The following is a 27,305-nucleotide window of genomic DNA, read 5'->3' on the forward strand; positions in this document are numbered from 1 at the left end:
ACATAAAACAAATTCAATATGATGAGTATGCAGTGAAAATAAATCGAACACAAAATGAGTCCCAGTGTAGGAATAGCTCAAACGAAACAGATTATGTGTAAAGAAAAATTTTTATATTATATGATTTTTATATTATAGGTTGGCGGACGTGCATATGGGCCACCTAATGGTAAGTGGTCACCAACGCACATAGACATTGGTATTGTAAGAAATGTTAACCATCGCTTACATCGCCAATGCGCCACCAGCCTTGGGAACTAAGATGCTATGTCCCTTGTGCCTGTAATTACACTGGCTCACTCACCTTTCAAACCGGAACACAACAATAACAAGTACTGCTGTTTTGCGGTAGAATATCTGATGAGTGGGTGGCACCTACCCAGACGGGCTTGCACAAAGCCCTACCACCAGTAATTAAAAGTGCCTTAGCGTTTCATACTTATATGACACGAAATTGAGATCGAAGATCTTTGTGAAGGATTCTATGTACAACAAGGTATTAACCGAGTGTGATAAGATATATAAATGAATGCATGATGCATGTGCATCGACTAATGCTCCATAAGAGTTATTTTGATCATGTAGCGTCATATTCTTATGACGTATGACTTTTTTGGTGTAAATAATACTGATGATTCATAATGGAGTGTAAAAGAAATTTAATAAAATGTATCTTAATATCTTAACACGATTTTATTAAATAATATCATGTAAACTTTGTGTTAGTATATGGGTTTGATGTTAAAAATGTCGAAAATGCTTTGACGTTTCTTGCGGTTACTTTTACTTGTTTCATGACATATTCCAAAGCAAACACATTATGTGGATACAAATTGGCCACGCGATGTTCGATCAAATATTTGTACGTTGAAAATCGATATAGTGTGATAGTATTCTTTCTTACTTACGTCTCGCTAGAGACCGCATTCAAAAACATTGTAGCTTAAAAAAGTGACGATTCCAAAACGCTTTATTATAAATCTAATTTGATTTATTAGTGTTTTCAAACACGCCAAGTCGATTCTGATATAAGACGACCGTGTCCATTTCTCCTGGACGAATCATCAAACAGATCAACCTAAAATATTTCTTCTTATTGATAGTCATTTTGAATCATTTTCGATAACATTTTTATGTTTTCATAGTATGTGGTTTTGTTTATTTAAATTAAAAACGATATATCGAATCAAAATTTAAAATTGCTCCTATTCTTACTATGACCGCGTTTAAAGCAGCATTTCCCCGTTAAATTTCTGGGTGAAAAATTAACCAACCTCCTGTTACCAGTATGTATTTGTTCCAATTTAACAGCAACGCTAAACGATCATTTTCCAAAGTTGAATTTCTCAATTTAGTTTTGAAAATGAGTTAATTTAGTGCTTATAATTGTCAAATATGTCAGTAGTTTCCGTCACTGTTTAAAATACAAAGAAATTCATTGAAATGCTGTCTGTTCGAATGATTTACATTTAATGAAGAAACAAATTGCTTCTTTGCATTTCAAGCAAATAATAAAAAATGTATCGTGACTGAAATAAATAATTCTCGCTAAATGTCGACATTAATCATTACATCCTCATACTGAATTGTTATTAAAACTAATTAATTATTTACGTTTTTTTTTGTACGTACGATAAAAGCAATAATTTATTTATCACTGTTCCGCCTTGCCAATTTAAGGCCTTACTAATAAACGTTATAAAGCAGGCTTTGGTCTAGTGGCTAGCTTATAATTCCGGTGAGCTCAATGTCCGGAGTTTAAATCCTGGTTCGTGCCTATAAAAGTTATAGTCTTGATTGCAATTACAAATCCATTTATCTTTATTTTAAAATTAGTAATAAGACACTCGAAAGAAAAAAACAAATATATGTGTAAATATACAATACAATTAAATACAAACAATATACAACGCTCGTTTAGAAAGTATATTGAAGGCATACATAAGAATAAATATTTAATAAATTTTTAAATATAATACTAACACTATTATTACATACTTAATTTTAAATAACATAGATTAAAAATGACATTACATATATCGAGCAAGTTGACAACAACCTTCTTTTTTTTATTAATGCAAATGTCTAGACTCGTGTTTAATAAAAAGCGAGCTATTTCTACAAGCTAAATATTGTAGTATGCCAATATAATTTCTAAAGCTTGACACTTTAAGACTAGATTCGAATGCCTATATTTACATCTGTACACTTCTGCTGTTGGATACAATTTGCATAGCCATAAAAACTTTAACGATATTCAATAATAATCGGAGTGCTTGTCATTCAGAATTTACTTAGCATTATTTATTTAACATTACCATAAATTAAATCGAAATATTATACCTACACTAAAACATACCTACAGTATGAGAAGAATCGTTAGGTAACCATATATCTTAGGAAATTACGCCATGAAGCAATTGTCGATAAACCTTTCCACTTCTTCGTCCATCATACAATTAGAGGATCCGCATGGTCTTTGGTCTTTGTGATATATTCTACCTATACTATTTTATCTTTAGTATAAGCTTATGATACATTTTTAGATGAGATGAGATGTGCATTGTTTAAGGAATATATTAAAATCTAGATTAATCATTCACATATCAAAAAGTACCTTAATAGTCATAAAACTTGTACTCGCAGAACATGTTCGTGTAATGTCAGAGAGTGATATGCGACATTGAGTACACGAATAATAATATTGAAAGGATACAAGCATCACAATAGCGTATCACCGTAAGTCGATTCTCATCGTTTCACAACTGAGATATAAAGTGAGATCTTACAGAATAGCAACGATAGAAGATATAGTTTATTCAGTAATCAATAGCGCAATTATTGCACTGAAATAAAAACAAAATATACGTTGAGCTATGTTAAAGCTATGACCGAAGCTACACCGGTCAACCCACTAATAAAGTAAAGGGGCCAATATTAAAAGGCCCTTGGCTCATATTTGGCAAAGCATCACAGAGCAATTTCAATACTGGCAGTAATGACCACGTACGAACAGGTGAATAAATTGGCTGATTTCCGATATTCGTATCTGTTAACTCCTTGTCTGGGTTCGTAATACAATATATAAAAAAAACTCTTCAGGAATAAAACCGCGATAGGTCCCGTGACGTCATACTATGACAGGAAATTTTACTGTCATAGTGTTTACTAGTTTCTAGGGGATACCCATGTAATGGAATTTAACTAAAAGGAAATATGTTTTTTTTTCATTATGTGTAAAGTCTAGAGTTAAAGGTGTAAAAATAAATCTAGCGTCACAGAAAAAAGTGACGCTTTTTTTTATTATATTTGAACGAAACCTTCGAGCCTCTATTTATGAGCTTCTTTAAATCATTTATTATTTACACTTGAACATTGTTATTCAAGATATATAATATTAGGCTCTCTCTCACATCAATTATTAATAAAATTATTTATTATACAAAATTCAAATCTTGAAGCAATTAATAATTTTATTGATTTTCTTCATTTATAAAATATAGTAAACCAAAAATTCCACGTGATTTACTCCCTTGAACCAATTATTCGTTAGTGATATTAAGCATGACTTTACCAACAAAATATATTATATAATTAAATAAAACGACAATGCAATACGAAACATTACGATCTTATCTACATAACAAAGTACATAAACGTAGTAGATATGTGCTTATAGCTCCATTAAATATACATGTTCTGAAGAGCTCTGTAAATGATACATGGTTGTAACGCATTAACAATTTGTAATCGGATTTATTTTAGAATTGCCTCATAATTATAATATCTTTAAAGTACATGGAATCGACTTATAATCTCAATTAAAGGCAGATTAAAACTTTTAACTGACTGTAGTATAGGTAGGCGGACGAGCCCATATGGCCACCTGATGGTAAGTGCTTACATCGCCTATGCGCCATTAACCTTGGGAACTAAGATGTTACCTTCTGCCTGTAATTACACTAGGTCACACACCCTTAAACCGGAACACAACAATACCAAGTACTGCTGTTTTGCGGTAAAACATCTGATGAGTGGGTGGTACCTACCCAGACGAGCTTGCACAAAGCCCTACCACCAGTAAATATTTTATTATTCCAATGTTAACTTGTAATAAGTCGACAAAACATCTGTGACTCAACTACACGAAACACAATAAAAATATTGCTGTTTGGTGCTAGAATATGTGATCAGTGGATATATACACGTAATTACACACTCACAAGTTCACATACAAACCGAAATTTTCTTTTATAGTATAATCTGCTTGTACCATGATTCTGTTTCGATCGTAATGAATTATTTATTCCACGTATTCGTCCCAAATAAGATCAAAGAGGGAAAGTCCATCTCTTGCTATAAACACATAAGGAATCTACCTAACTGGCATTTATACGTAGCAAATTGTATTACGACGCAGCCTGGCGAACAGCCAGCGGGCCTGGCCGTACCGTGTATACATCGGTTTTAATATATTTTCACTTAAAAAAAACTACGCATAGTAATTACGTTTGTACACACGTTGTGCAAGGCTGCTTTCTATTTAAAATATTATGTAAAAACTTAATTAAGTAATTGCGAGATGAATGTTGAAATACTTCAAGTTTGTCTCTGGTTTGTGAGCTGACGAAGATGATTTCTAAAAAGGCTAACAGGCTTTGGTAGCAAATTTCAGAGTGGTTTTTCTTGAATACTAATTTTCATTTACAGTACAGTACAGTAACAGCCTGTTAATGTCCCACTGCTGGGCTAAGGCCTCCTCTCCCTTTTTGAGGAGGATTTTAATGAAAATCATTTAAATATGATCATGTAAATGTACTTGATCATATTTAAATAAACGTTTGCATAATTTTGCATTTTTATTTTATTAAATATATTTTCTAGCTTTGGTTACGATTTTTTAATATAAATCGTCTCGTGCAATAAAAGAAAACATACTAAGCAAAACCAAACATTTATAAATGTTAATCGTTGCTTATTAAATTTCCAACATCTTTATTTTTCTTTTACGTCAGTAAATTATTAAGCTTCTTATCCGTATGTCTCAACGAAATACGGTCGGCTAGCGATATAAAACGTCGTGATCCCTTGGGCTATTGTATGACCCTTAACAAAAGCTTTGCGCTAAACTTAAGGGAAAAATAGGAATACCTATTTGAAATTCTCTAAAAAAAACTTTTATGAAGAAAAATATCATAGGCTTCATTGCACCGACTTTTTTTTGTAACATGGTAGAGAGACGGGCAAATGGGTCATCTGATTGTTAATGGTCACTACCGCCCATTGACATTGGTGCCGTAAGAAATTCATCCCTTATATCGCCAATGCGCCACCAACCTTGCAAACAAATATGTTATGTCCCTTGTGCCTGTAGTTACGCTGGCTCACTCACCCTTACAAATGGAACACAACAATACCTTGCTGTTTGGTAGTAGAATATGCAGCTTGTACAATGCCCTACGACCAAATAAATACTTTACTTGAGACTAGAGACAGTTTAATTGGAGCAGTATAATACAATCTTATTCCCTTCAATATATACAATGTTTTCCGAAAAGCGGGACGAGATACTGCTAACTAAAAACTCCGGACAGCTGACAATGAAATGAAATAGCTAGTAGCTGGATTAACCTATATTACTTCTTACAATGTCAACTTCATTATACAAGCTATTAGTCCCCGCCAGACTGGCGTGTGCCGACCCCCGCTGGTTTATAATTTTATCCATTTCTCAACAATTTAAGGAGACACATGCAAAAAGTGTGCCAAGAATTTATCACATTATAAATTGATAGTTATAATTAATTTATATATATCAAATTTATCCGTCAAGTTTCAATCCCTGAAATGTCATCCGTGTAGGTCTTATACATACAAATAAATTCAGAAAATTAAAATGTCTTCAATTCTGAATTTTCTGAAAAATTAGCCTAATATTCGGGACACGCATATAAATAGTATGGTAAAAATTATCTCTAAGAATTTGTTTCTTCACTATCCTTAAAATATATTTATTGTTCATGTTGTTTTGTATTACTTCAATACTTTTACTTTAGCTGATCACAATTCAGTTCATACGTTATGCATGAGCGGTCGAAACGCTATACATATTACGAAGTGTGACGTCACAAATCGTGACCTTACGCGCTTATTTATTTTAGGAACGCCAAAAATAAATCGTCTGAAATATATTTCATTGGTGGTTGAAGCGAATGCTTCTTCAAACGCACGTGTTATATATTATTAGTGACGTAAATCCTTGAATCAGACTAGAGCATGCGTTTACCTTTCAAATGAAATTTCTTTGCCAAATAAATCTGGTTCCTTTATTTTGGCATAAGAGAAATAAATATAACTGAAACTTCAATTCAATAGTTATTACTTACCGTGTCACATACACAAACGGCGGAACTTTACTGCGATGTATTCGATTTTTTCAAGCGTAGCCTAATACCCTCGGAACATTTGAAAGTTACTTCTACCTTGAGGAAGCCGTACACAAACCATAAATAACATTTTAGGGGTGGGTGTAGCTATCGTAAATGCATTAATAACGTCTTCTGCGGCAATTTAAACGAGAAATTAATGTGAGCTCAATTATTTTACCCTTTTAGTAGTTTTTTGAAAATCGCCTTGGATTTGATAGCTCACATGCTTATACCTCAATTATAGTGTTAAAACAAAAGGAAAGTTACAGCCTGTGAATATTGCTGTATAAGGCCTCCTCTCCTTTTGAGAAAGTTTGAAGCTTATCGGTTAAGATTCATGCGTCCTCACCACTGCTCCGCATCGGTTATCATTTATTGTGTGTGGCAAATACAGTGGGTATTACTCTTTTAATTACTAATAATATTGTATAAATTAATTTATAAATAATACTTTTTTATTTTCCTACCCCGAGTATATAACCCGTTTTGTACTTGCAGCCTTATAATCTTAACTATAATAAACGTTGACTATATTAACGACAGAGAAATTGTGTAATATGTATATCTGATGAGTGGGTGGTACCTACCCAGACGAGCTAGCACAAAGCCCCTACCACCAGTAAAATACTATAATTTTAAAATGGGCAATAAAGTTTAATGTCATGGGGATATTATTTATGGGTAGCAATCCGACACATTCTATTTTTATTGGTTCGCAATCGCACCCTTGACCTAAAAGTCACCGTGCCCCTCGTACCCCTGTTCGGTGGATTATTTGCTCTGAATAATCCACAGAACAGGGGCATGTTGAAATGTCAATTCGAATTGGAATAGCAACTGAATTGGTGTTTTATTTACTTACGGAAGAAAGGGAAATAAGTAAATGTTTATTTTGGGACGTAGCCCTTTCTCTTTATGGATAATTATTGCATTTTTAAACCTACTTGGTGCTATCCGTGGAAAATTTATGGTTAGTTACATTTCTTTATAGAATTGAACCTATATTGTAACTAGTAAGTTGCTGATCTCCAACATTATAATTAGAATTACATTAAATTTAAATAATCCAGAGACCAAATTACAATTATAAAGAACATTCCAGTCGTCAACGTCAAAAGTTATACTAGTTAGTACACACTAATAAATACATTATCATCCCAATGCCAAGGCACAAAATAGCGTGACAGTGAACATTTTCTCATCCGGTTTAGTGTTTGCTCGTGATTATAGTCATAAAACATGACGCCGAACAAATAGTCATTAAAATGTTTAATGGCTCGTAGAGATTCGGCGCGCAAATATCGCAGCATTTGTTCTTCTTGTATAATATGTGTCCATTTTAACCTTTAAATTAACTTAATAATACCAAAATTAAATATAATTACATGAAACATTAAGGTAAAGTAAAATCAAGTATGTACTTGATTTCTTTTAACTCCGAAATTTAGATTCGTGATTCAATTTTATTTGGTACGTGTGTACGTAACTTTTCAGAATACATGTTCCGATCTTGTAATGCGTGAATGAATTAATAATTTCATTATTAAATGTAAAAAAGTTGTTCGATTATGTAAATTGATTATAAATACATTCATTACATTATAATATTATTATTTACTATTTATTTTGATTTGATTCATGATTATTCTATGTTACTCTATTTATTCTATTTAATTAATTCCATAAATCATTATTAATTCCTTAATTTTAATTTAATTTAATCTGCGTCATAATTATTGTAATAATATGTTATAATGTGTAAAATATAAGTATGTATTTACTTACTGGTTTCCATGGTACAAGCTCTGCTTAGTTTGACATCAGATGGGCGTGCGTGAATAATGTCCCAGAATAAAAAATTAAAAAAAATTACACCGACGATCATCGGTTAAGATTCGTACTAACCACTAGGCCATTTCAATTTCATCATTTATTTTAGAACGAGCAAATAGCATAGGCACCTGATGGTAATTCACCTCAGCCCACAGGCACTGTTACTTCGTCTGTTCACCGAAAACCACGGAATCTAAGATGTTATGTCCCTTGTGCGTAAAACAATACGAACTATTCCGCTTTTGCGAACCGTGACACAATAAATTATTACGTAGAATAACTGTTGAACAGCAAAACCCACTGGGAGTGCAAGTTGGTAAAACATTGGTTATATACAGGCTCCTCAAATGTTATAGTTACATTTTGGAGCTTGATCTTGTCGCTGGACCTAAACATATTAGAATATTATAATTGAAGCGAGAATAGTTGTGTTAATTTATTTCTTTGTCTACAGATATGAAAGACTATTGCGACGTGCTCGCAGCGAGGACCTGAGCGAGGTGTCTGGCATCGGCTGCCTGTACCAGAGCGGCGTAGATCGTCTCGGCCGGCCTGTTGTTGTGTTCATTGGAAAATGGTTCCCGATATCTGACATCGATTTGGATAAGGTCAGTATAGATGTAATACTAAATACTAATGATATCACTACCGAAAGATAATCGCTACCATCCGAGAGTTAGCGTATATACTTGCTGTGCCCGAGACTTCGGATACATTGAATTATTTTTACGTGAGAATACATACACACAAGCGCACGCTGATAAAGCAGCTTAGTAGCGATTTCTTCCTGCTTGCTTTACAAATACCATTACTTCATGCTTGAATCTTATTATTACTGAAATAAAATATAGCATAGGTTACTTCTGGATCAAGTAGCATTCTAATGGTGAAAGTATTATTAACATAGGCTCTATTAGTTTCCTTATATATTACGTATAGATTGCTGTATGTAAGTGAGCCAGTGTTTTTAAAACGAGAATTAAGTAACTTCCTAGATACTATGGGATCAAACTTTTTATAATTCTTCTGTTAATGTACTTAAGTGGTAATTTTCCATAAAATATCCACATATCCATGAAATATTCGATTTAATCGCTTGCCTTTTAACGATTAAAATCAGATAAAATTTCCTCCCAGTACAAAGGTAAGCATTGCTAACATTTACTAACTCGTTAACTTACTTAGGAAGTAAACGGAGGCAGCCCATAATAATGTTAAGCGTAAACCGTTACGTAAGAGCCTTATATTATGTGCATAATAAACTTAACCAGTTGTGAGGCTTAATCTATATTTTTAAAGCCTAGTCAAGCCTTGATATCCATAATTATAACTATAGAGGCATCCCCTAGACATATGAATGCAATACTTGGTAAATACTTAGTTGACCATATCCATCTACATGGATAAATCCGAGATGGCCTAGTGGTTAGAACGCGTGAATCTTAACCGATGATCGTGGGTTCAAACCCGGGTAAGCAGCACTACATTTTCATGTGCTAAATTGTGATTATAATTCATCTCTTGACGGTGAAAGAAACCATCACGAGGAAACCTGCATGTGTCTAATTTCATTGAAATTCTGCTACATGTGTATTCTACCAACCCGCATTGGAGCAGCGTGGTGGAATAAGCTCCAAACCTTCTTCTCAAAAGGGAGAAGAGGCCTTAGCCCAGCAGTGGGACATTAACAGGCTGTTACTGTATCTACATGGGCTTTGTAAGTGGTCCACGTCGAATGTGGATTACGATGGGAATGTGGCTGAAAATGATGATGCTGATCAAAATTCATTTAAACTGCTCTAATAAAATGATTTGGTGAATTTTTACTTCCAGCCTTCGCCCCTGGTGCGGCTTTGCTGGCGAATTAACTAATTACTAACTATAAGAATACTTGTATCTTAAGAACTCGATTAATGGGTAAAATAAAAGTTTATCCTTTTTCGATTCACACACTCAATTCTTCTCCGCCGGAACCATAAAGCTTAATTAATATGATAGATATTTTTTACCTAACAGAAATAATAATCGATCGCCTTCGACTTAAACCTGTACTACCTTACATGTAGTTAATGAATCGTATTAATTTTTGTTTCCAGGCTCTCCTATACTTAATAAAGTTGTTGGACCCGATCGTTCGCGGCGACTACGTTATCGCGTACTTCCACACTCTCGCCTCTTCCAACAACCACCCGCCGTTCTCCTGGCTCAAGGAAGTCTACTCCGTGCTGCCTTACAAGTAAATATAAATTTTATACTGCCTATGAAATGAGATGACGCTAAGACCAGAACAAGTCATTTTTACCAGAAATTTTCCTTTTCAAAACTAATAAAATTTTACGTGTATAATTCTGGCTCCGCTGTGATGGAAAAAAATTGTGATCGAGGGTGGATGAAATCTGCCACTAATGTATCCACCAACCCGCATTGGAGCAACGTGGTGGAATAAGCTCCAACCCCTCTCCCCAGGACTTTTAGTTCGACAGTGGGAAATTTATTGCCTGTTACTTATATTATTCAATTGATTTTTATGTTGTTGATGTTCAATAAATAAATACAGTATATAAAAACCCGCGAGAGTACACTAGTGCAGTATACCGTAACATAATAGGTCATGAGTTCAAACCAGAGCAAACGTTGCACAACTAATTACTATTGATTTTAAAAAGAAATATAATTTTATAACTTTTTCCTATTTACGATATTGTTGACATTTATAGTTGCCATTCGCACCGTTTTTTTATAATTATAATTTTTTTATACTATAAATAGTTCGTAAAGCTCTTTTTTATCCTTTCCAAAAAAACCATATACTTATAACTGTATATAAGTAATATACAATAGTATCATGCAAGACTTTTAATAATAAAATCTATAATTTCTTTTCAACACGTAAATGTTTTACGTCCATGTTGAATACTCATTTCAAATTAAAATTCTACAATCCCAGTTATGTTTTATTACGTAAGTGATCGTGACTAAGGTCTATATTTGTTGCACATTTTGTATATTGCAGTGTTCTAAAAATATTACGATCACTCTGTTAAATGATTCACTGGAATGTTTTAAATTGTGGCCGTATTATCCTGCTTCTATTATTGGTCGTTGGTGAATTGCAATTAACGAGTCAAAAGGTAAATTTAATTTGTAGGTATAATATGGTAACGTAAATACAATACTTCTGAATTTGAAAAACTTTTCGAGAAAGTTATTGGGAATAAAATTTCGATTGCAGCGTTTCTATGTGTAACGTTTAAGTGAAATTTTCACTTAAAGGGAAATATTGATAACCGATTAACGGTGATACGCTATTTTGATGAGTATATCCTTCAAATGTTATAATTGCTAAAGTCAATGTCGCGTATCACTTTCTGACATTGCACGCTCGTGATTTGGGATATTCGAGTTTCCTCATAAAGAATCAGAAAAGAAGCTCTACAGGCACGTGTTTTGAGTTGAACTCACTTTTGTTTGAAGAGGCGAAAAACAACATTTTTAAAAAATGTATTTTCTATTTTTATCTATTACTTAAGCAGTTATAGATTTTATAACATTTTTATTTATTTATTTTTTTCTTATGCGGAATATTTTACGTTTCAGATATAAGAAGAATTTGAAAGCGTTCTACATCGTACATCCAACGTTTTGGACCAAAGTAAGTTATTTATTACTCTAGTGTTAGAAATAGTTATTTATGTACTTAAATTAATATATTTAATATTTCGGACAGTCGCTCCGGGTCACACTCGGCACAAAGGTTGTCCATTGCCATACAACGCGGAAATGCGGCCTGCATTATGGGCAGCTTTGCGTCGGGTGGGAATCGGGAGGGACTATTTTAAAATTTGACTAAAATAATAAAAATTAATAATCTAAATTTAAATCAAATCCTATGTAATGATGAAGATTTCTGTAATATAAAAGAAAAGTGTTATTGTAATCAGATACACAATTTAATATTTACATATTTTTATATTGTATTCGATTTAATAATAATATAATCAGTTTCAAAACGACATTGGTATTGCTTGGTAGTAAAGATAAAAAATAGTTTTCCCGCGCTTTTATAAAAAAAGGAGAACTGAAGGGCTGTCATCGAATTAACAATATCTGATATTTATAAAAACCTCATAAGTTTATTATATTAAAGATATTAAAATTAACAAATAATAAAATTTATTATTATTACGTGTACTGCTTGTAGAAAAGTTCATAAATATATATTTATGAAATTATCTATAAATATCACTCAGAGATTCCTTATTAATTATAATAATAAGACGGTGTTTGTTGAATGAGTCATTGAGTGAATGGAAAAGTACCTCTCAGTCATAATTGTTCTAACTGCTTCCTTGTAGGTCAGAACTCATTTTCTAAATTAAGACAATAAGGAAATATCTTACAAATTTGTTTTCAATAATTTCTCTCGATGATGTTAGTTATTACTTTTTTTGTATTCGGTTAAACCGGATCCGTTCCAAATTATAATAATAATAATAATATCTTAGGACCATTATTCACACACGGCCATCTGATCCCAAATTTAGCTTGTACAAAGCTTGTGCTATGGAAACCAGACAACTGATATACTACATATACTACTTTTCTTTTGTAAATACATACTTATATAGAAAATTACACCCAGACTCACACAGGACAAACACGTTCATGCACACAAATGTCTGTCCTGGGTGGGAATCGAACCCACAAAAAGTATGAATCTTACAATAACAAATTTAAGTTATTACATTTTAACTATTTAAAAAAAAGGTAAATGCACTACAAACTAATCGGCTTACATCCTGCAATGTAAAAACTAAAGGTTTTACATAGTGTTGCTTAGGAGATTTTTTTAGTTAAACAACGCTGTGTCTTGTTCTTTTGAATGTCAAATGAATGACAGGACGAGAGACATCGTTAACTAAAAAACCGCTAAATAATTTTTATTATAAGTCGGTTTTTTCCTTTGCTTATATCGAAAGCTAAATACCATTTTCGTATTAACTTGAAAACTTACATTTAAAATATTAATATCGATTCTATTTTAAATTATCGAAAATATTTAAGATATTTTTTTATGTATTACAAAAAAAATTCGAGATGGCTCAGTGGTAAGAACGCGTGAATCTTAACCGATGAACGTGGGTTCAAACCCGGGCAAGCACCTCTGAATTTTCATGTGCTTAATTTCTGTTTATAATTCATCTCGTGCTTTTCGGTGAAGGAAAACATCGTGAGGAAACCTCCATGTGTCTAATTTAATCGAAATTCTGCCACATGTGTATTCCACCAACTCGCATTGGAGCAGCGTGGTGGAATAAGCTCCAAACCTTCTCCCCAAAAAGGGACAGGAGGCCTTAGCCCAGCAGTGGGACATTTACAGGCTGTTACTTACTTACTTTTAATGTATTTTAAATGAAACCGTTCGCCTCCCGTGTGACAGATGATGACGTGGTGGTTTACGACGTTCATGGCGCCAGCCATCAAGGCGAAGGTGCACAACCTGCCGGGCGTCGAGTACCTCTACTCCGTGATGGCGCGCGACCAGCTCGAAGTGCCCGCCTTCGTCACGGAGTACGACATGACGGTATGTGTACACAAAAATACGTTTATCATAATCTATCTCGTAGCTGACATTAATGACGCAACCGTAGGTTTAATGATTAACAAAGTAAATTCATGTATAGCCTATTCCAATGTTAGAAGTAAAGACAAACAAACAGGTTTGACATTGAACTGACCCGATATCATTGGTCGAGATTTTTTTTTTATAGTATAGGTAGGTGGACGAGCATATAGGCCACCTGGTAAGTAGTCACCAACGCCCATAGACATTACATTGGCATTGTAAGAAATGTTAACCATGACTTACTTCGCCAATGCGCCACTAACCTTGGAAACTAAGATGTTATGTCCCTTGTGCCTGTAATCACCCTTCAAACTGGAACACGATACCGAGTACTGTTTTGTGGTAGAATATCTGATGAATGGGTGGTACCTACCCAGACGAGTTTGCACGAAGCCCTACCACCAGTAAAGTTATTTAATAATTTATGGTATCGAAAAATGACATTTTGAATGTAGGCGGAGTTGTTATCAGAACTTTGGAAATAGAATTAAAGTGGATATAAATTTAATAGTGTCGTATTATTTATGCGTTAATTTTTTTAAATTTAATTGTTTACAGATAAACGGCCTGCACTACTTCCAGCCCGACACCAACAACACGTAGACGGCTCTACTCCACGCCGCCCTCTTTTCCCATATTCTATACGTTTATTTATATTAATAAAAATCTATGACGCTGTGTATTCGATCGATTAAATGGCTACTTTAGTTTTTGTTGCTGGCAAATCGTCAATAATAGTAATGTGTATACTCACCATTACAATATTTGTGCGTGTATGGCAAGCTTTAAATATTGTTAAACCTTGTTAGGAATTGAATAAAGGCAATAAACGAGCACTCCAATTTTATATAAATGAAAGATCGGGTTAAATTCGTGACGGCCTAGATTCGATTGAAATAAAACTTCGTTATTGCTTTTTCTCTATTCGAGGATTTGGACCCAAAGATTTGAATCTGTTCCATAAAATGGCGGCGAGTGACAGGCCAGTGTTAGATTAGAAGGTTAGTTTGTAGTTGTATGCATTTTCTATACAACTTTGAAATAAAAAAATGACAAAAAAATCAACATATCAAAACTTATTATAAAATAAAATTGTTGATTTTATTAATCCAATAATTTTCATTCGAAATTTTCGATCATATTGTTTTTATTTGTCAATGACAATTATAAGTTGTATAGAAAATTCAACAAATCCGTAAGATTGTTGAAAATTTAACTGGTAATTAGTATTAGCAGTGCATTTTTATATTTTGTAAGTGATAACTAAATGTGTGGATATTTCGATGCTCTTTTGCAAATCTTGTTATTGATGTGCTCATGAAACAAGCATAACGTAATTGGCACAGATAATAAATGTCGCTGGACACTAAGAAAATAATATTTACAGTAAAATTTAGTTTAAAATACATTATTTTTTGTCTTTATGATTTATGTGTTCATACCAAAAACAAAATCCAAAATAGATAATTTTACGTTAATTACCTACAAACATATACAAAACAGGGTAACTGTGTCAGAGACGCCATATTTGAAGTGTGTTGAAATTATATTTCCTTTTATCTATAAGCACTAAGTAATACTTCCACGAAATATGAAAGCAACTTCAAGATTTTTATTTTATAATATGGAACAACTTTTCCACATTTGTATTAAGGTGCTGGAATTTCGTTACGCGTTTAGTTTTATTTTATAGAATAATAAATAGTTGTTGATAATAGTTCTGTACATATGTTGTTACAGGATTGCACATTGCATGATTCTAGATCAGATATGAAATGGTTTAGTGCCAAGTCATTTTCTTTGTAAAATTTCTTTAAAGCTACTATCACAAATGTTGATGATCTTCAATATGTGCGATATATAAAGATTTAACTAAAATTCTGTACCAACTTGTTTTAAAGTATTTCTCAATGCAATACCACTGCCATTTATGCAAGGCGTTCGTATTTGTATACAATAGTGAGATAAATTGCAGGGTGATTTCTGTATGCACCAAGTTATAGCACTGCAATATGTAGCTACTAATTTTATGTCACATCAAGGAACAGATAATAAAAGTAAAGAAGTAGTTACAAAAATATTTTTATAATAAATAATTATGTTGATGTTAACAAAAAATGTTTTTTATTATAATATCTAAAAATATTTTTATAACGTTACAAACACTCTGAATGTGCCACATTTCCATAAACAATTATTGTAGTTATATTTTAAGTATAAGTGGAAAGCAAACGCAGTCACTGTATTATGTAATGAATTTATAGAAGATTTGAAGATTTATATTACAAATTCAAAATTGTTAATGTCTTTGATTACAATAACAAAATACTTACCGCAAAGCCTTAGGTGTGTTAACCGTTGTTATTCTTTGTTAGCAGAGTATATTGTTGTCCAGTTGAATGTGAATGAGAGTCGGCATAAACTTTGTATTATAATGCTAATTTAGGAGTTATTTAAACAATGTGATGAATCAGTTAAGTTTCATATTTTATAAAATATTAGGCTATGTACATATTTAATAAACACAAATAAAGTTATTAATTTACTACATATGAGTTTTATTTGCTATCCTAAGTAATAAATATGAAATATTTCTTATGGTATATGGCCAGTTTTGACGAGCCGGTTGGCGTGGTTGGTAGATACTTGCCTTTTCACGCCGAAGGTTCTGGGTTCGATTCCCACCCAGGACAGACATTTGTGTGCATGAACATGTCTGTTTGTCCTGAGTCTGGGTGTAGTTTTCTATATAATTATGTATTTACAAAAGAAAGGTAGTATATGTAGTATATCAGTTGTCTGGTTCCCATAGCACAAGCTTTGTACAAGCTTAATTTGGGATCAGATTGCCGTGTGTGAAAAATGTCCCGGGATATTATTATTATTATTATAGTATATGTAGCCCAAAAGCGCGGCAGATTAACTTCAAGGAGGATATCTTGCACCTGTTCAGTATCTTCATCATATATAACTATATAGGTTCGTGCGACCAGGGCAGCCGATCAGAATTACAAAAAACAATGAGCTTGATTGCGTTTGTGTTATTTTCATAAAGTGTGCATTCCAATAGTCTGACAAGATGAGCTTCATGTAAGACAATTGGACGATCACTAAAAGGCAGTCGGTTATTTTTTTTAATAAAAGGATTCAAGTATAATCAATAAAGCTTAGAGCGTGTATTTCCCTCCCCTTAACCCCTCGAAGTGACTAGACATGTTCATGTTCTTGTTTAATTTATAAACTCACCAATAACAAACTTAAGACCATAAAAGCATGAGCATAAGCCCCATTTGCTTTAGCGCCGTCATTTACAACTACTAATAAGGAAGTAATTTTATCATTTAAATATTTTATCATCATTTAACTAATGCCTCGTTAGTTTAGTGGCTATAAGTAAGGCCGCAGAGCCGGGCCTGGGTTTAAATCTCAGGTCGGGCCAAGTTATTGAGTTTTTCTGTCGAAAATTCTCAAGAACAGCCCCGTGCCTCGGAAAGCACATAAAGCCATTGGTCCTGCGCCTGAACTCTTTTCGTTCTGTCGGATTGCTATCCCATTGGCTTGTGAGAGTAAGGGAATAGAGTGCGCCTGTGTTTGCGCACACACTCATGCACTATAATGTCCTGTGCAGTGGGCTAATTTCTCTTAAGATTGATCGCCGCGGCCGAAATCGGTCTGGAGGAGTATTATTATTAATTTTTATTCAGTGTTAGAGATTATTATTTTTTATAGTATTAGAGATGAAAAAATTTAAATGACCTGGTGATGAATTACCAGCATATGAAGATGTAGTCATAACACTAGATATACTCCTGTTTCACTTATTTTTATAATTTTCAAATACATTAATAAATTACTATTTTTTCGACTACCTCGTTGGTCTAGTGGATTGATATAAGGCCGCTGACCCAGAGGTTCTGGGTTCAATTCCTAGGTTGGGCCAATAAAAAATTATTGGGATTTTCTTTTAGAAAATTCTCATTAGCAGCCCGGGGTCTGGAAGTTGGAAGCGTGTACACTCCTGTGTGACTCCTCTGACTCCTCCTGTGTGACACTCGCAAAGCACGTAAGGCCGCTGGTCCTGCGCCTGACACTCTTTCCAGCCGTGTCGGGTTTGCCGTCCATCGGATTATGAGAATTAGGGAATAGAGTGCACCTGTTTTTGCACACACACTTGGGCACTATAATATGTCCTGCGCAATTGGCTAATCTCTCTCGAGATTAGCTGCCGTGGCCGAAATCGGTTTGGAGGACATTACTATTTTTTTATTTTATTTTCAATACATTAATATCACACTTTTCATGATATAATTAAAATATTGTTAAATATTATAACAATTACTTGTTATGATTGTGCAAGTTATAGATGAAATTTATGACCAAATCAAATCACACTTGCAGTATTATGATGATAAAGAGTATGTATCATATAACACTTCTTTTCTTCCTACAATTTAATCTTCAAAATTAAATAGGCCCCCATGATGATCTTTGGCATCTACTATTACTAAAATCTAAAGGCTATTTGTTTGTATAAGTAAATGAAAAATTATGGATCTTTTTTTAACAACGATTTATTATTTTATAAATACTTTAATTAAATTAAAACAAATGCAATAATACTTTTCATTCTATATCTAAAATTACTTAGAAATATGTAGTCTATTCATCATATTCACAAAAATGTTAAGGAATGGATGTTTATTAGCCGCTGACATCAAGGTAACTTTAGTCACAGTTAGAACATTAGACAGGAGGTAGCCGCCAATTGCTCCAAGATAACATGGTATTGGCCATTGTTGCCAGGGTGTATTCCAATCCAAGGGAATAACAACCGCGCCGAGCCACGCCCCGCATACTGTCAATAAAGCGTTGTTCACTAACATGGCTATTATAGTGTCCCGGGAGAAGTTTTTCACACCAAACAATAATTGTACCGCTAGTTCCATCCCCGTGTGAGCTATCAGGGGGAATACAGTTAAGAGTGTTAATAAACTCGATAAGATTAATGTTTCCTCATGGTATTCTAAGACTGGGGCTCCGAATAATATGATTCCGACGAAGAAGCAAAACTTTACTCCCAGTAGAAAAATAATTGATTTAACAATTTCACTAACTCGACTTTTGCTTGCTTTTTTTTTAACTTGAAGATCATTATTAGAGTTCAAGTAAAATGATTTAATTAATTCGGCGACAAATATAAGTACTAACACGTAGAGCGAAGAAGCATTTCCCACCGAGTATAATAATCCTTTGTATGATATAACAGTCACAATACTAGGTAAATAAATGCACGTCACTAAACTGGATATAGTCACTCTTCTTAATTCTAAGTGATTGTTTAATGAAAACATAGTTTTAGTAGCGATATTCTTTGAAATCTTACTTTATAATTGTTTTAACTCGTGTGTCAATGTCAAATTAAAACACTGATTGAACAACTGATTAATGAATACAGATCTAAAAACACTATACCGCTGACAATTACTACAGCTTATAGCTCAAATTAGGAAGAATTAATTCAATTTTTTATGGGAGGATCCAATTTAATGTGAGGGACATTTTATTCTTTTACAAAAATTATACAATTGTAAATTTATTAAAAAATCCAAAAGAAAATTAAATACAAAGAATTAAAGATTATTTATTATTTAGTGAGTTTGTAAAAGACACGAAACTAAGTCAAATGAAATTTTTGATTTTCTTTAGTTAAAAACATTATATAAGTAAAACTTGAATAAAAATAGTAATAATTATTATCTATCATACTTTTTTTAACGCAGTACGAAATAAATAATTAATTATAGTTTACTAAAAATAAATTATTTACAAAGTTACAACACTAAAATGACAAATTATTTTTTTGGCAACATTCAACTATTCGGAATCAAAATAAAAATTATACGTGGAGTAGAAGTACACAACCATTTATTGAAACTTAATCGATATGACGACACATACTTTATAAATGAAGGCTGCAGTGTTTTGAGCCGCCAGTTGCAATCTATACCCTTGCGAGACGTTCGGCTACAGTGGGAGCCAACGTAGACGTGGAAGGCATCGGAATATTGTATAAACACGGTTCTTATATTATACTTGTGTCGTAAGTGTTTCGAGTGAGTGTCATCGATTACATAAAATGCCTTGTCCTTTCTTAGGATCAATGAACCAAGCCTTCGTGCGAAACTACGGCAGCGTACTGGTAAAACAGTATGGGAACTTCTGCCCTATATTTTCACGAGGTTTTCGTACGCTCGGGGTCGATGAAACAAAATGCCCTTTCATTCAAAAGAACTCTATCATCTCCGAAGCACCGAAGGAGATGACTGAAGACATCGTGGAGAGCGTCAACACTTATAAATATGATAAATTCTTCAGTGAACAAATTAATGCAAAGAAGAAGGATTACTCCTACCGTATATTCAGAAAAGTGTCTCGCTTGGCGGCCGACGGCATGTATCCGCAAGCATTAGAAGGAGCTGAGAACCGCCGTGTGACTGTGTGGTGCGCTAACGATTATCTGGGAGCGTCGCGGCACCCCGTTGTGCAGGATGCTGCAATTTCTGCTATCAAATCTTACGGAACGGGTGCAGGTGGTACCCGAAACATTGCTGGTAACTCACAAATGACTGAAAAACTCGAATCTGAAATAGCCAATTTACACAAAAAACCAGCCGCTTTAATCTTTAGTTCCTGCTTTGTCGCTAACGATGCGACTCTATCTACTTTAGCTAAAATATTACCTGGATGCATCATTTACTCGGATGCTGGCAACCATGCATCTATGATACAAGGAATAAGAAACAGCCGGGCACCCAAGCATATATTCAGACACAATGACCCGAGTCACTTAAGAGAATTATTATCTTCATCACCAAACGGTGTGCCAAAACTAGTCGTTTTTGAGACTGTCCATTCTATGAGTGGAGCTATTTGTCCCCTAGAAGAAATGTGTAACATAGCTCATGAATATGGAGCTTTAACGTTCGTAGATGAAGTCCACGCTGTGGGCTTGTATGGAAAACATGGTGCCGGGATAGCTGAAGAGAGAGGTGTCGAAAACCTCATCGATATCGTATCTGGCACATTAGGTAAAGCCTATGGAAACGTCGGAGGCTACATCGCTGGCTCGTCTCTGCTAGTGGATACTGTGAGGTCGCTGGCTCCAGGGTTCATATTCACGACGGCACTTCCGCCGCCAGTGCTGGCGGGCTCCCTGGCGGCTATAAGACTACTGGCGAGCGAAGAAGGCAGAAGCATGAGAGCCAAGCACCAAGCTATCGTCCGTTACTTGAAGCTGTCGCTGCTGGTCGCCGGACTGCCGCAGATGCCGTCCGTGAGCCACATAGTTCCCGTGCCGATAACGGGAGCGGATAAGGTGGCTCTCGTGGCGGAGTCCCTGATGAAGCGGGGCCACTACGTGCAGGCCATCAACTACCCGACGGTGGCTCGCGGCGAGGAGCGCCTGCGGTTCGCGCCGGGCCCGTACCACACACCGGAAATGATCGACAGCCTCATTACTGCCCTCATCGAATCATTCCACGAAAACAACATAAACTTTAACCAGTTCATGGTGAACGGTGCCTGTCGCGAGTGTAGTATGGAGTACAAGGTCGACATCGCTTACGAGGAGCCCTTCAAGTATCCCATAGCCGCGTAAACGCATAAAACAGACGAACGCTTATAAATATAGAGCCGAAAGCTGACATGAATTTAAAAAAAAAACTAATGTTAAAATATTGCAAAGTTTATTTGAATCGTTATTTATGGTTTGTGGTTTAAAGGTAGGGAATTAAATTTATTAAAACTATCATATCGTATTTGTTGTTATCATTTAATCCCAGTATTTGATGAGACCGTCCCAGCCCGCGGTGAGCAGGCGGCTGGGCTCGTGCGGGTGCCATAGCGACGTGATACACACTCCGTCGTGAGCCTTCCACTTCTTGTACAGCTTCGTAGTCTTCCAGTCCCATATGTAGCACTTGCCGTCGGCGTCGCCTGACACGAGATAACTGGAACCAAAGAACAAACAAATAGAACACAAATTAAACTTTTCAAATTTTACACTTAAAGAGTCGGATGAATCTAGTAAATTCTCGACAGCTACTCATGCTGATAAAGCGTAATCGATAATTATCGTAACAATTTCAATTAATTTACAAATCATTTGCATAAGTACATATAATAAGCACGTGTAAGCAATAAAATTAAATAATACAATAAGTAATTTTTTTTACATTTCAAATACAGTTTGTTTACTAACAACTTGTATAAATATAATATGAAATCATAGAAAGCAATGCGTTCGCAGAGTTGGTTACATTCGAAATCTGAAGTAAAAAAATTATGAAGTATATTTTTTTAAACTCAAACATACATATGTAAAAGATGCAGTTTTATTATTAAATCTTAAATTGTTTTTCTAATTGATTTAAGCAGAGATCACGTAATTTGTTTCGCACAGAATTATGTATAATTTGGATTAAGTAATTTGTTTGTGTTAATTGACTGATGAAGTGCAATTTAATCGAGTACAGACTAAAAAATTACAATTATTATATTCATACACAAACGACATTAACTCAAAAAAAAAAATAGCAGTACTAATATACAAAAAGAAAATACTTAAGTACTTCATAATAAAAATGTATTTTTATTATGATATTAATAAATAAGTAAAAAAATCTGACTAAATTTCACAGAGCAAAGTAGTTGAACTTGATTAATTAAATCTGAATACGTAATACGCTACGAAATGTTTATTTGATTGGTATCATATGACTATAATTCGATACTAACTAGGTTAAATATAATTATGTCTATGTAGATTTCAAGGTTAAACCACTACAAATTTTGACCATTTTTTTAAAATTTATTTAATCATATATGTTTCTATTTTTTGTTGCTTGATCCTTAAACTAGACATGTTCGGATATCGCACTTTCATCTTAGGTAATTACAATAGTTATGGAACAATTTGTAGATTGTATTTATTTATATATATTTATATATTACTGGTGGTAGGGCTTTGTGCAAGCTCGTCTGGGTAGGTACCACCCACTCATCAGATATTCTACCGCAAAACAGCAATACTTGATATTGTTGTGTTCCGGTTTGAAGGGTGAGTGAGCCAGTGTAATTACAGGCACAAGGGACATAAAATCTTAGTTCCCAAGGTTGGTGGCGCATTGGATATGTAAGCGATGGTTGACATTTCTTACAATGCTAATGTCTAAGAGCGTTGGTGACCACTTACCATCAGGTGGCCCATATGCTCGTCCGCCTTCCTATTCTATAAAAAAAAAAAATATATATATATTGCTTAAAAAGGTCACGTAGTCTACTTTTTTAATAATTCCGATATTAGACAAACGAGGTTATATATAAACAAACAGCTAGCAATTAATAAATCATATTGATCTGATTTACAATGCCGATTAATACTTGACCTCTACAATAAAGGCGAACCAGTTAAGCAAATTAGAACGATTAATTTAATGATTATATTATAATGATCCGTTTTATAAAACTATTTATCGGTATTTCTGAACGAAAATCGTCAGTTAATATAAATAAACGTCACAAAAATTTAAACTGTGATATTGTGTCCAAGCCCATACTAATTACTGTATTAAATTTTTATGGTGATATTTTTTAATAAAAACAAGACATGTTTGCTTTATCAATCAGAGGGGCATTAGCTAACGAGCAACATAATAGGTGATAAATAATTTAGAAAAAAAAAAAAAAACAAAAATATATCTACAAGTCAATTAAGTAAATAGGTTCCTAATTATGATTATGTTATTAAGAATAAATCTATTTCACATAATTAAATAATTATTCAATTTGAAAATATACACATTAACTCGTATATTAAAGACACTAATAGAATGAGTACATGGAATTACTTTATGTAAAATACCGAATATTAATAATAATTTATGTATTTAATTTAAACCAGTTTGATTTTTTTTCAGTAGCAAACTATCACTAAACGTACACTTCCTACTAATTTAATAAATTTCGCATTTAAAATCAAATATCGTTTATTTTTTAAATGAGGAGGAGGCATTAGACGAGCAGTTTGACATTAACACTTACGTTAAACATATGAAGTAGGTACTTAAAGCACTTTGAACTTAAACGAACATAAGATAAGTCTTATCAGGATAATTATTAAATCGATTGCATTGTCGCCATGAGGATATCGTTATGGAATCGGATAAGCAATCGATTAAGTTTACGTTTCATTATATCCATTTCAATCGAGTAAAGGTCAAAAAGATCAAATTATAACACAGGATTTTCGACGTCGGTTTTGTATATAATACCTATTGATACTGAATGTATTTCCTTGCATAAAGTCATAAATATTTCGATCAGCAGAAACAATTTGATATGAAATTTATTAGGCGATTATATGTAGGTATGCAAAAACCGGGTACTAATTACTTAATTAATTAATGTGGTTTTTATTCTCTCAGTCACTAAAAACCCAAACGGAAATTTTGTATTACGGGCATTTTGAAATCAATAAATTTCTCAATATTTGTGATAGTCGTTTTCGATATGATAATAAATATATCAAGGAGGTGGAAAAGATGAAAGGCAACTGCCAAATCAAATCACGCGTCGCTACGGGAATGTTGACTATCCGTTTGAAAACAGTCCTGACCCCGTTAGATCGGCCATCTAACTAAAATGAAAAACATTGACTTGGTATCAAAACAAATATGTGATAGATATTTAAAATCAATATTTTAAATAAAACGCAAACGTAATGTGGGCATTATTCATTTCGGGTCTTATTAGTTTAAATTATTTAAATAACACAGTAACAGCCTCTTAATGTCCCACTGCTGGGCTAAGGCCTCCTTTCCATTTTGAGGAGAAGGTTTGGAGCTTATTCGACCACGCTGCTCGCTTGCACGCTGCTGTAATGCGGGTTGGTAGAATACACAAGTGGCAGAATTTCAATGAAATTAGGCATGCAGGTTTCCTCACGATGTTTTCCTTCACCGTCAAGCACGAGATGAATTATAAACACAAAAGCCGAGATGGCTTAGTGGTTAGAACGCGTGAATCTTAACCGATGATCGTGGGTTCAAACCCGGGCAAGCACCACTGAACAATCATGTGCTTAATTTGTGTTTAAATATCACACTTAAAATTAAATATATTTAATTTATTATTCAGTTATTTATCTTGTAAAAATATCTAAAAAGCTTGTAAAAAGTATTATGGTTTCTTGCTGGCACTTATATTACCGTTTTGCCAATCGCCTGATTTAAAGTAAATTCGCAAAACGCGCACGTCATACAGTAGAGCCAATAAAAACCAATGACTTAGGTATTCATTTTCGGAGATAAATATAAACAAAGTCTGTCAAAGAACTGTTGAAATAAAATAAAATAAAACGTAAAATATGAAGTGAAATGTCGAAATTTTATACCTTGTAATTATAATTTGACTGAACTAAACTTAATAAGTGTTACAATTCGATACGTTCGAAAATTATCATAAATTGTTTCATTATATTCAACTTTATATTAAGAAATATAATTAATCATTTTTACGACTGCGCTTTCATAATTAACGAGAAACTAGTTTACGTCCGTGGCTTCGTCCGCGAGTGACAGTGATCAAATATTAGGTACCTTGTGTTATTTTCTGTACACCTGAAAACTTGTATGCAACATTTAATGATCATCTATTGATAATAAAACGATGAAACAGACTCATTTTTGCATTAATAATACTAAATAGGACAATACAATAAATCTGTCTTATAACAAAAATACAATATGTATAAACGTTAATTTTAATTGTAAAAACATAAAGAAAGCTGATGAAATATAAAATATTTATCTATCACATTGTCTTGACTTTCCGAATATTAAAAAAAAAACGGTGTTACATCCATCACGGTTTAAGCGCCTGTCGTGGCATCGCGGGCGATAACCTGAAGTTATCTCGTAACCGAATGCACGGTTATTGCTGGTGTTTTAATAAAAACGAACGAAAACCAATTTAAACGTTATAAATTTTTATATGTTGCACAATATTTGTTTTCGTTTTTCGTGCTTTGTAACCCGTAAGGGTTAATAAATAAATAGTTCATTACCCAAGAGGGGGAGAGCCAGGAGACCCTTGGTACAGGGCCCTGTACTAAGTTTTCTGTACTAAGTATATGAATTGAAACTATATAATACATAATATATATAATGAATTTAGGTTTTTACTGTATATATATATATACAGTAAAAGCCTGTCCATGTCCATGTCCCACAGCTGGGCTAAGGCCTCCTCTCCTTTTTTGAGGAGAAGGTGTAGAGCTTATTTCACCACGCTGCTCCAATGCGGGTTGGTAGAATACACATGTGACATAATTTCAATTAAAACTAGACACGTGCAGGTTTCCTCACGATGTTTTCCTTCACCGTCAAGCACGAGATGAATTATAATCACAAACTAAGCACATGAAAATTCAGTGGTGCTTGCCCGGGTTTGAACCCACGTTCTAATCACTATATAAATTAAGTTAATTGTGATTTTTACGAACACGTGTTTTGATAATTTATCGTTTGACGTCACTAATGCGTTTAGGCGAACAAAATAAACAATATGTAAATACATTGTAGAAAACGCTTTAGACATTAATATAACATGTTGAAATTTTTCCATTTATTTCGAATGTATTAAATTATTAAGTAAAAATATTAATCGCTGTCAATAGTAAATAATGCTATCACATTGTCAAATCTTAGGATTTCCTTCAAACATATGTATAAGCTCCAAACCTTCTCCTCAAATAGGGAGAGGAGGCCTTAGCCCAGCAGTGGGACATTTACAGGCTGTTACTTTAATATGTATATCGTCATCTTGTGTCGTGACAACCAACTACATATGTTTTCTAAGATAAAATGACATAAACTCAAAAAAGGGTACTTTTTTACTTTTAATAACCAAAATTATACGAAAAACTTTCTGACTGACTTAAGTTTTATGTTTTTTTTTATAGAATAGGAAGGCGAACGAGCATATGGGCCACCTGATAGTAAGTGGTCACCAACGCCCTTAGACATTGGCATTGTAAGAAATGTCAACCATCGCTTACATAGCCAATGCGCCACCAACCTTGGGAACTAAGATTTTATGTCCCTTGTGCCTGTAATTACACTGGCTCACTCACCCTTCAAACCGGTACACAACAATATCAAGTATTGCTATTTTGCGGTAGAATATCTGATGAGTGGGTGGTACCTACCCAGGCGAGCTTGCACAAAGCCCTACCACCAGTAAATGTTTATGTGAATAGGGCTATTCCATAAGAACAAACTCGAAACTCGAAAACGGTCGAAATGTCAGAAAGTGATATGCGATAATGACCATAATAACACAAAATTTCAAGAATAAAC

General features: G+C 33.8%; 4 protein-coding genes across 8 annotated transcripts in view; 2 read left to right on the top strand and 2 right to left on the bottom strand.

Annotated features, from left to right (window-relative positions):
* The window catches only part of LOC126768944 (protein GDAP2 homolog), a 92,514-nt gene extending 76,079 nt beyond the window's left edge, over window positions 1–16,435 (top strand). For all 3 annotated transcript variants that reach the window (XM_050487425.1, XM_050487424.1, XM_050487426.1), the window contains exons 8-12: window positions 8,716–8,869; window positions 10,358–10,497; window positions 11,859–11,913; window positions 13,702–13,845; window positions 14,446–16,435. In XM_050487425.1, the coding sequence (XP_050343382.1) occupies window positions 8,716–8,869; window positions 10,358–10,497; window positions 11,859–11,913; window positions 13,702–13,845; window positions 14,446–14,490 (538 nt within the window). In that variant the 3' untranslated portion in view covers window positions 14,491–16,435. The remainder of the gene's footprint in view (window positions 1–8,715; window positions 8,870–10,357; window positions 10,498–11,858; window positions 11,914–13,701; window positions 13,846–14,445) is intronic.
* Window positions 16,436–18,477: 2,042 nt separating this feature from the next.
* On the bottom strand, window positions 18,478–19,304 carry LOC126769028 (phosphatidylinositol-glycan biosynthesis class F protein). Its single transcript, XM_050487566.1, has one exon. The coding sequence runs from the start codon at window positions 19,236–19,238 to the stop codon at window positions 18,528–18,530; it is 711 nt and encodes a 236-aa protein (XP_050343523.1). The 5' UTR covers window positions 19,239–19,304; the 3' UTR covers window positions 18,478–18,527.
* A 470-nt stretch (window positions 19,305–19,774) lies between these two features.
* Window positions 19,775–21,704, top strand: LOC126768937 (5-aminolevulinate synthase, non-specific, mitochondrial). 3 transcript variants are annotated; one of them, XM_050487411.1, is made up of 2 exons: window positions 19,775–19,954; window positions 20,043–21,704. In XM_050487411.1, exon 2 carries the CDS (start codon window positions 20,048–20,050, stop codon window positions 21,542–21,544), a length of 1,497 nt encoding a protein of 498 aa, XP_050343368.1. In that variant the 5' UTR covers window positions 19,775–19,954; window positions 20,043–20,047; the 3' UTR covers window positions 21,545–21,704. The 3 variants fall into 3 exon arrangements, with proteins under 3 accessions (XP_050343368.1, XP_050343370.1, XP_050343367.1); XM_050487413.1 differs by having other exon boundaries at window positions 19,778–19,965; XM_050487410.1 differs by having other exon boundaries at window positions 19,778–21,704.
* The window catches only part of LOC126768918 (pre-mRNA-processing factor 17), a 35,010-nt gene continuing 29,404 nt past the window's right edge, over window positions 21,700–27,305 (bottom strand). Inside the window, exon 11 of the mRNA XM_050487371.1 lies at window positions 21,700–21,896. Coding sequence (XP_050343328.1) covers window positions 21,719–21,896 — 178 coding nt within the window. The 3' untranslated portion in view covers window positions 21,700–21,718. The remainder of the gene's footprint in view (window positions 21,897–27,305) is intronic.

Source organism: Nymphalis io, chromosome 6 (assembly GCF_905147045.1).
Source record: "Nymphalis io chromosome 6, ilAglIoxx1.1, whole genome shotgun sequence".
Taxonomy (NCBI): domain Eukaryota; kingdom Metazoa; phylum Arthropoda; class Insecta; order Lepidoptera; family Nymphalidae; genus Nymphalis; species Nymphalis io.

Coding starts and splice junctions, on each gene's coding strand:
- LOC126769028 (XM_050487566.1), bottom strand. CDS start 19,238: ATGTTTTCATTAAACAATCACTTAGAATTAAGAAGAGTGACTATATCC.
- LOC126768937 (XM_050487410.1), top strand. CDS start 20,024: ATGCCTTGTCCTTTCTTAGGATCAATGAACCAAGCCTTCGTGCGAAAC.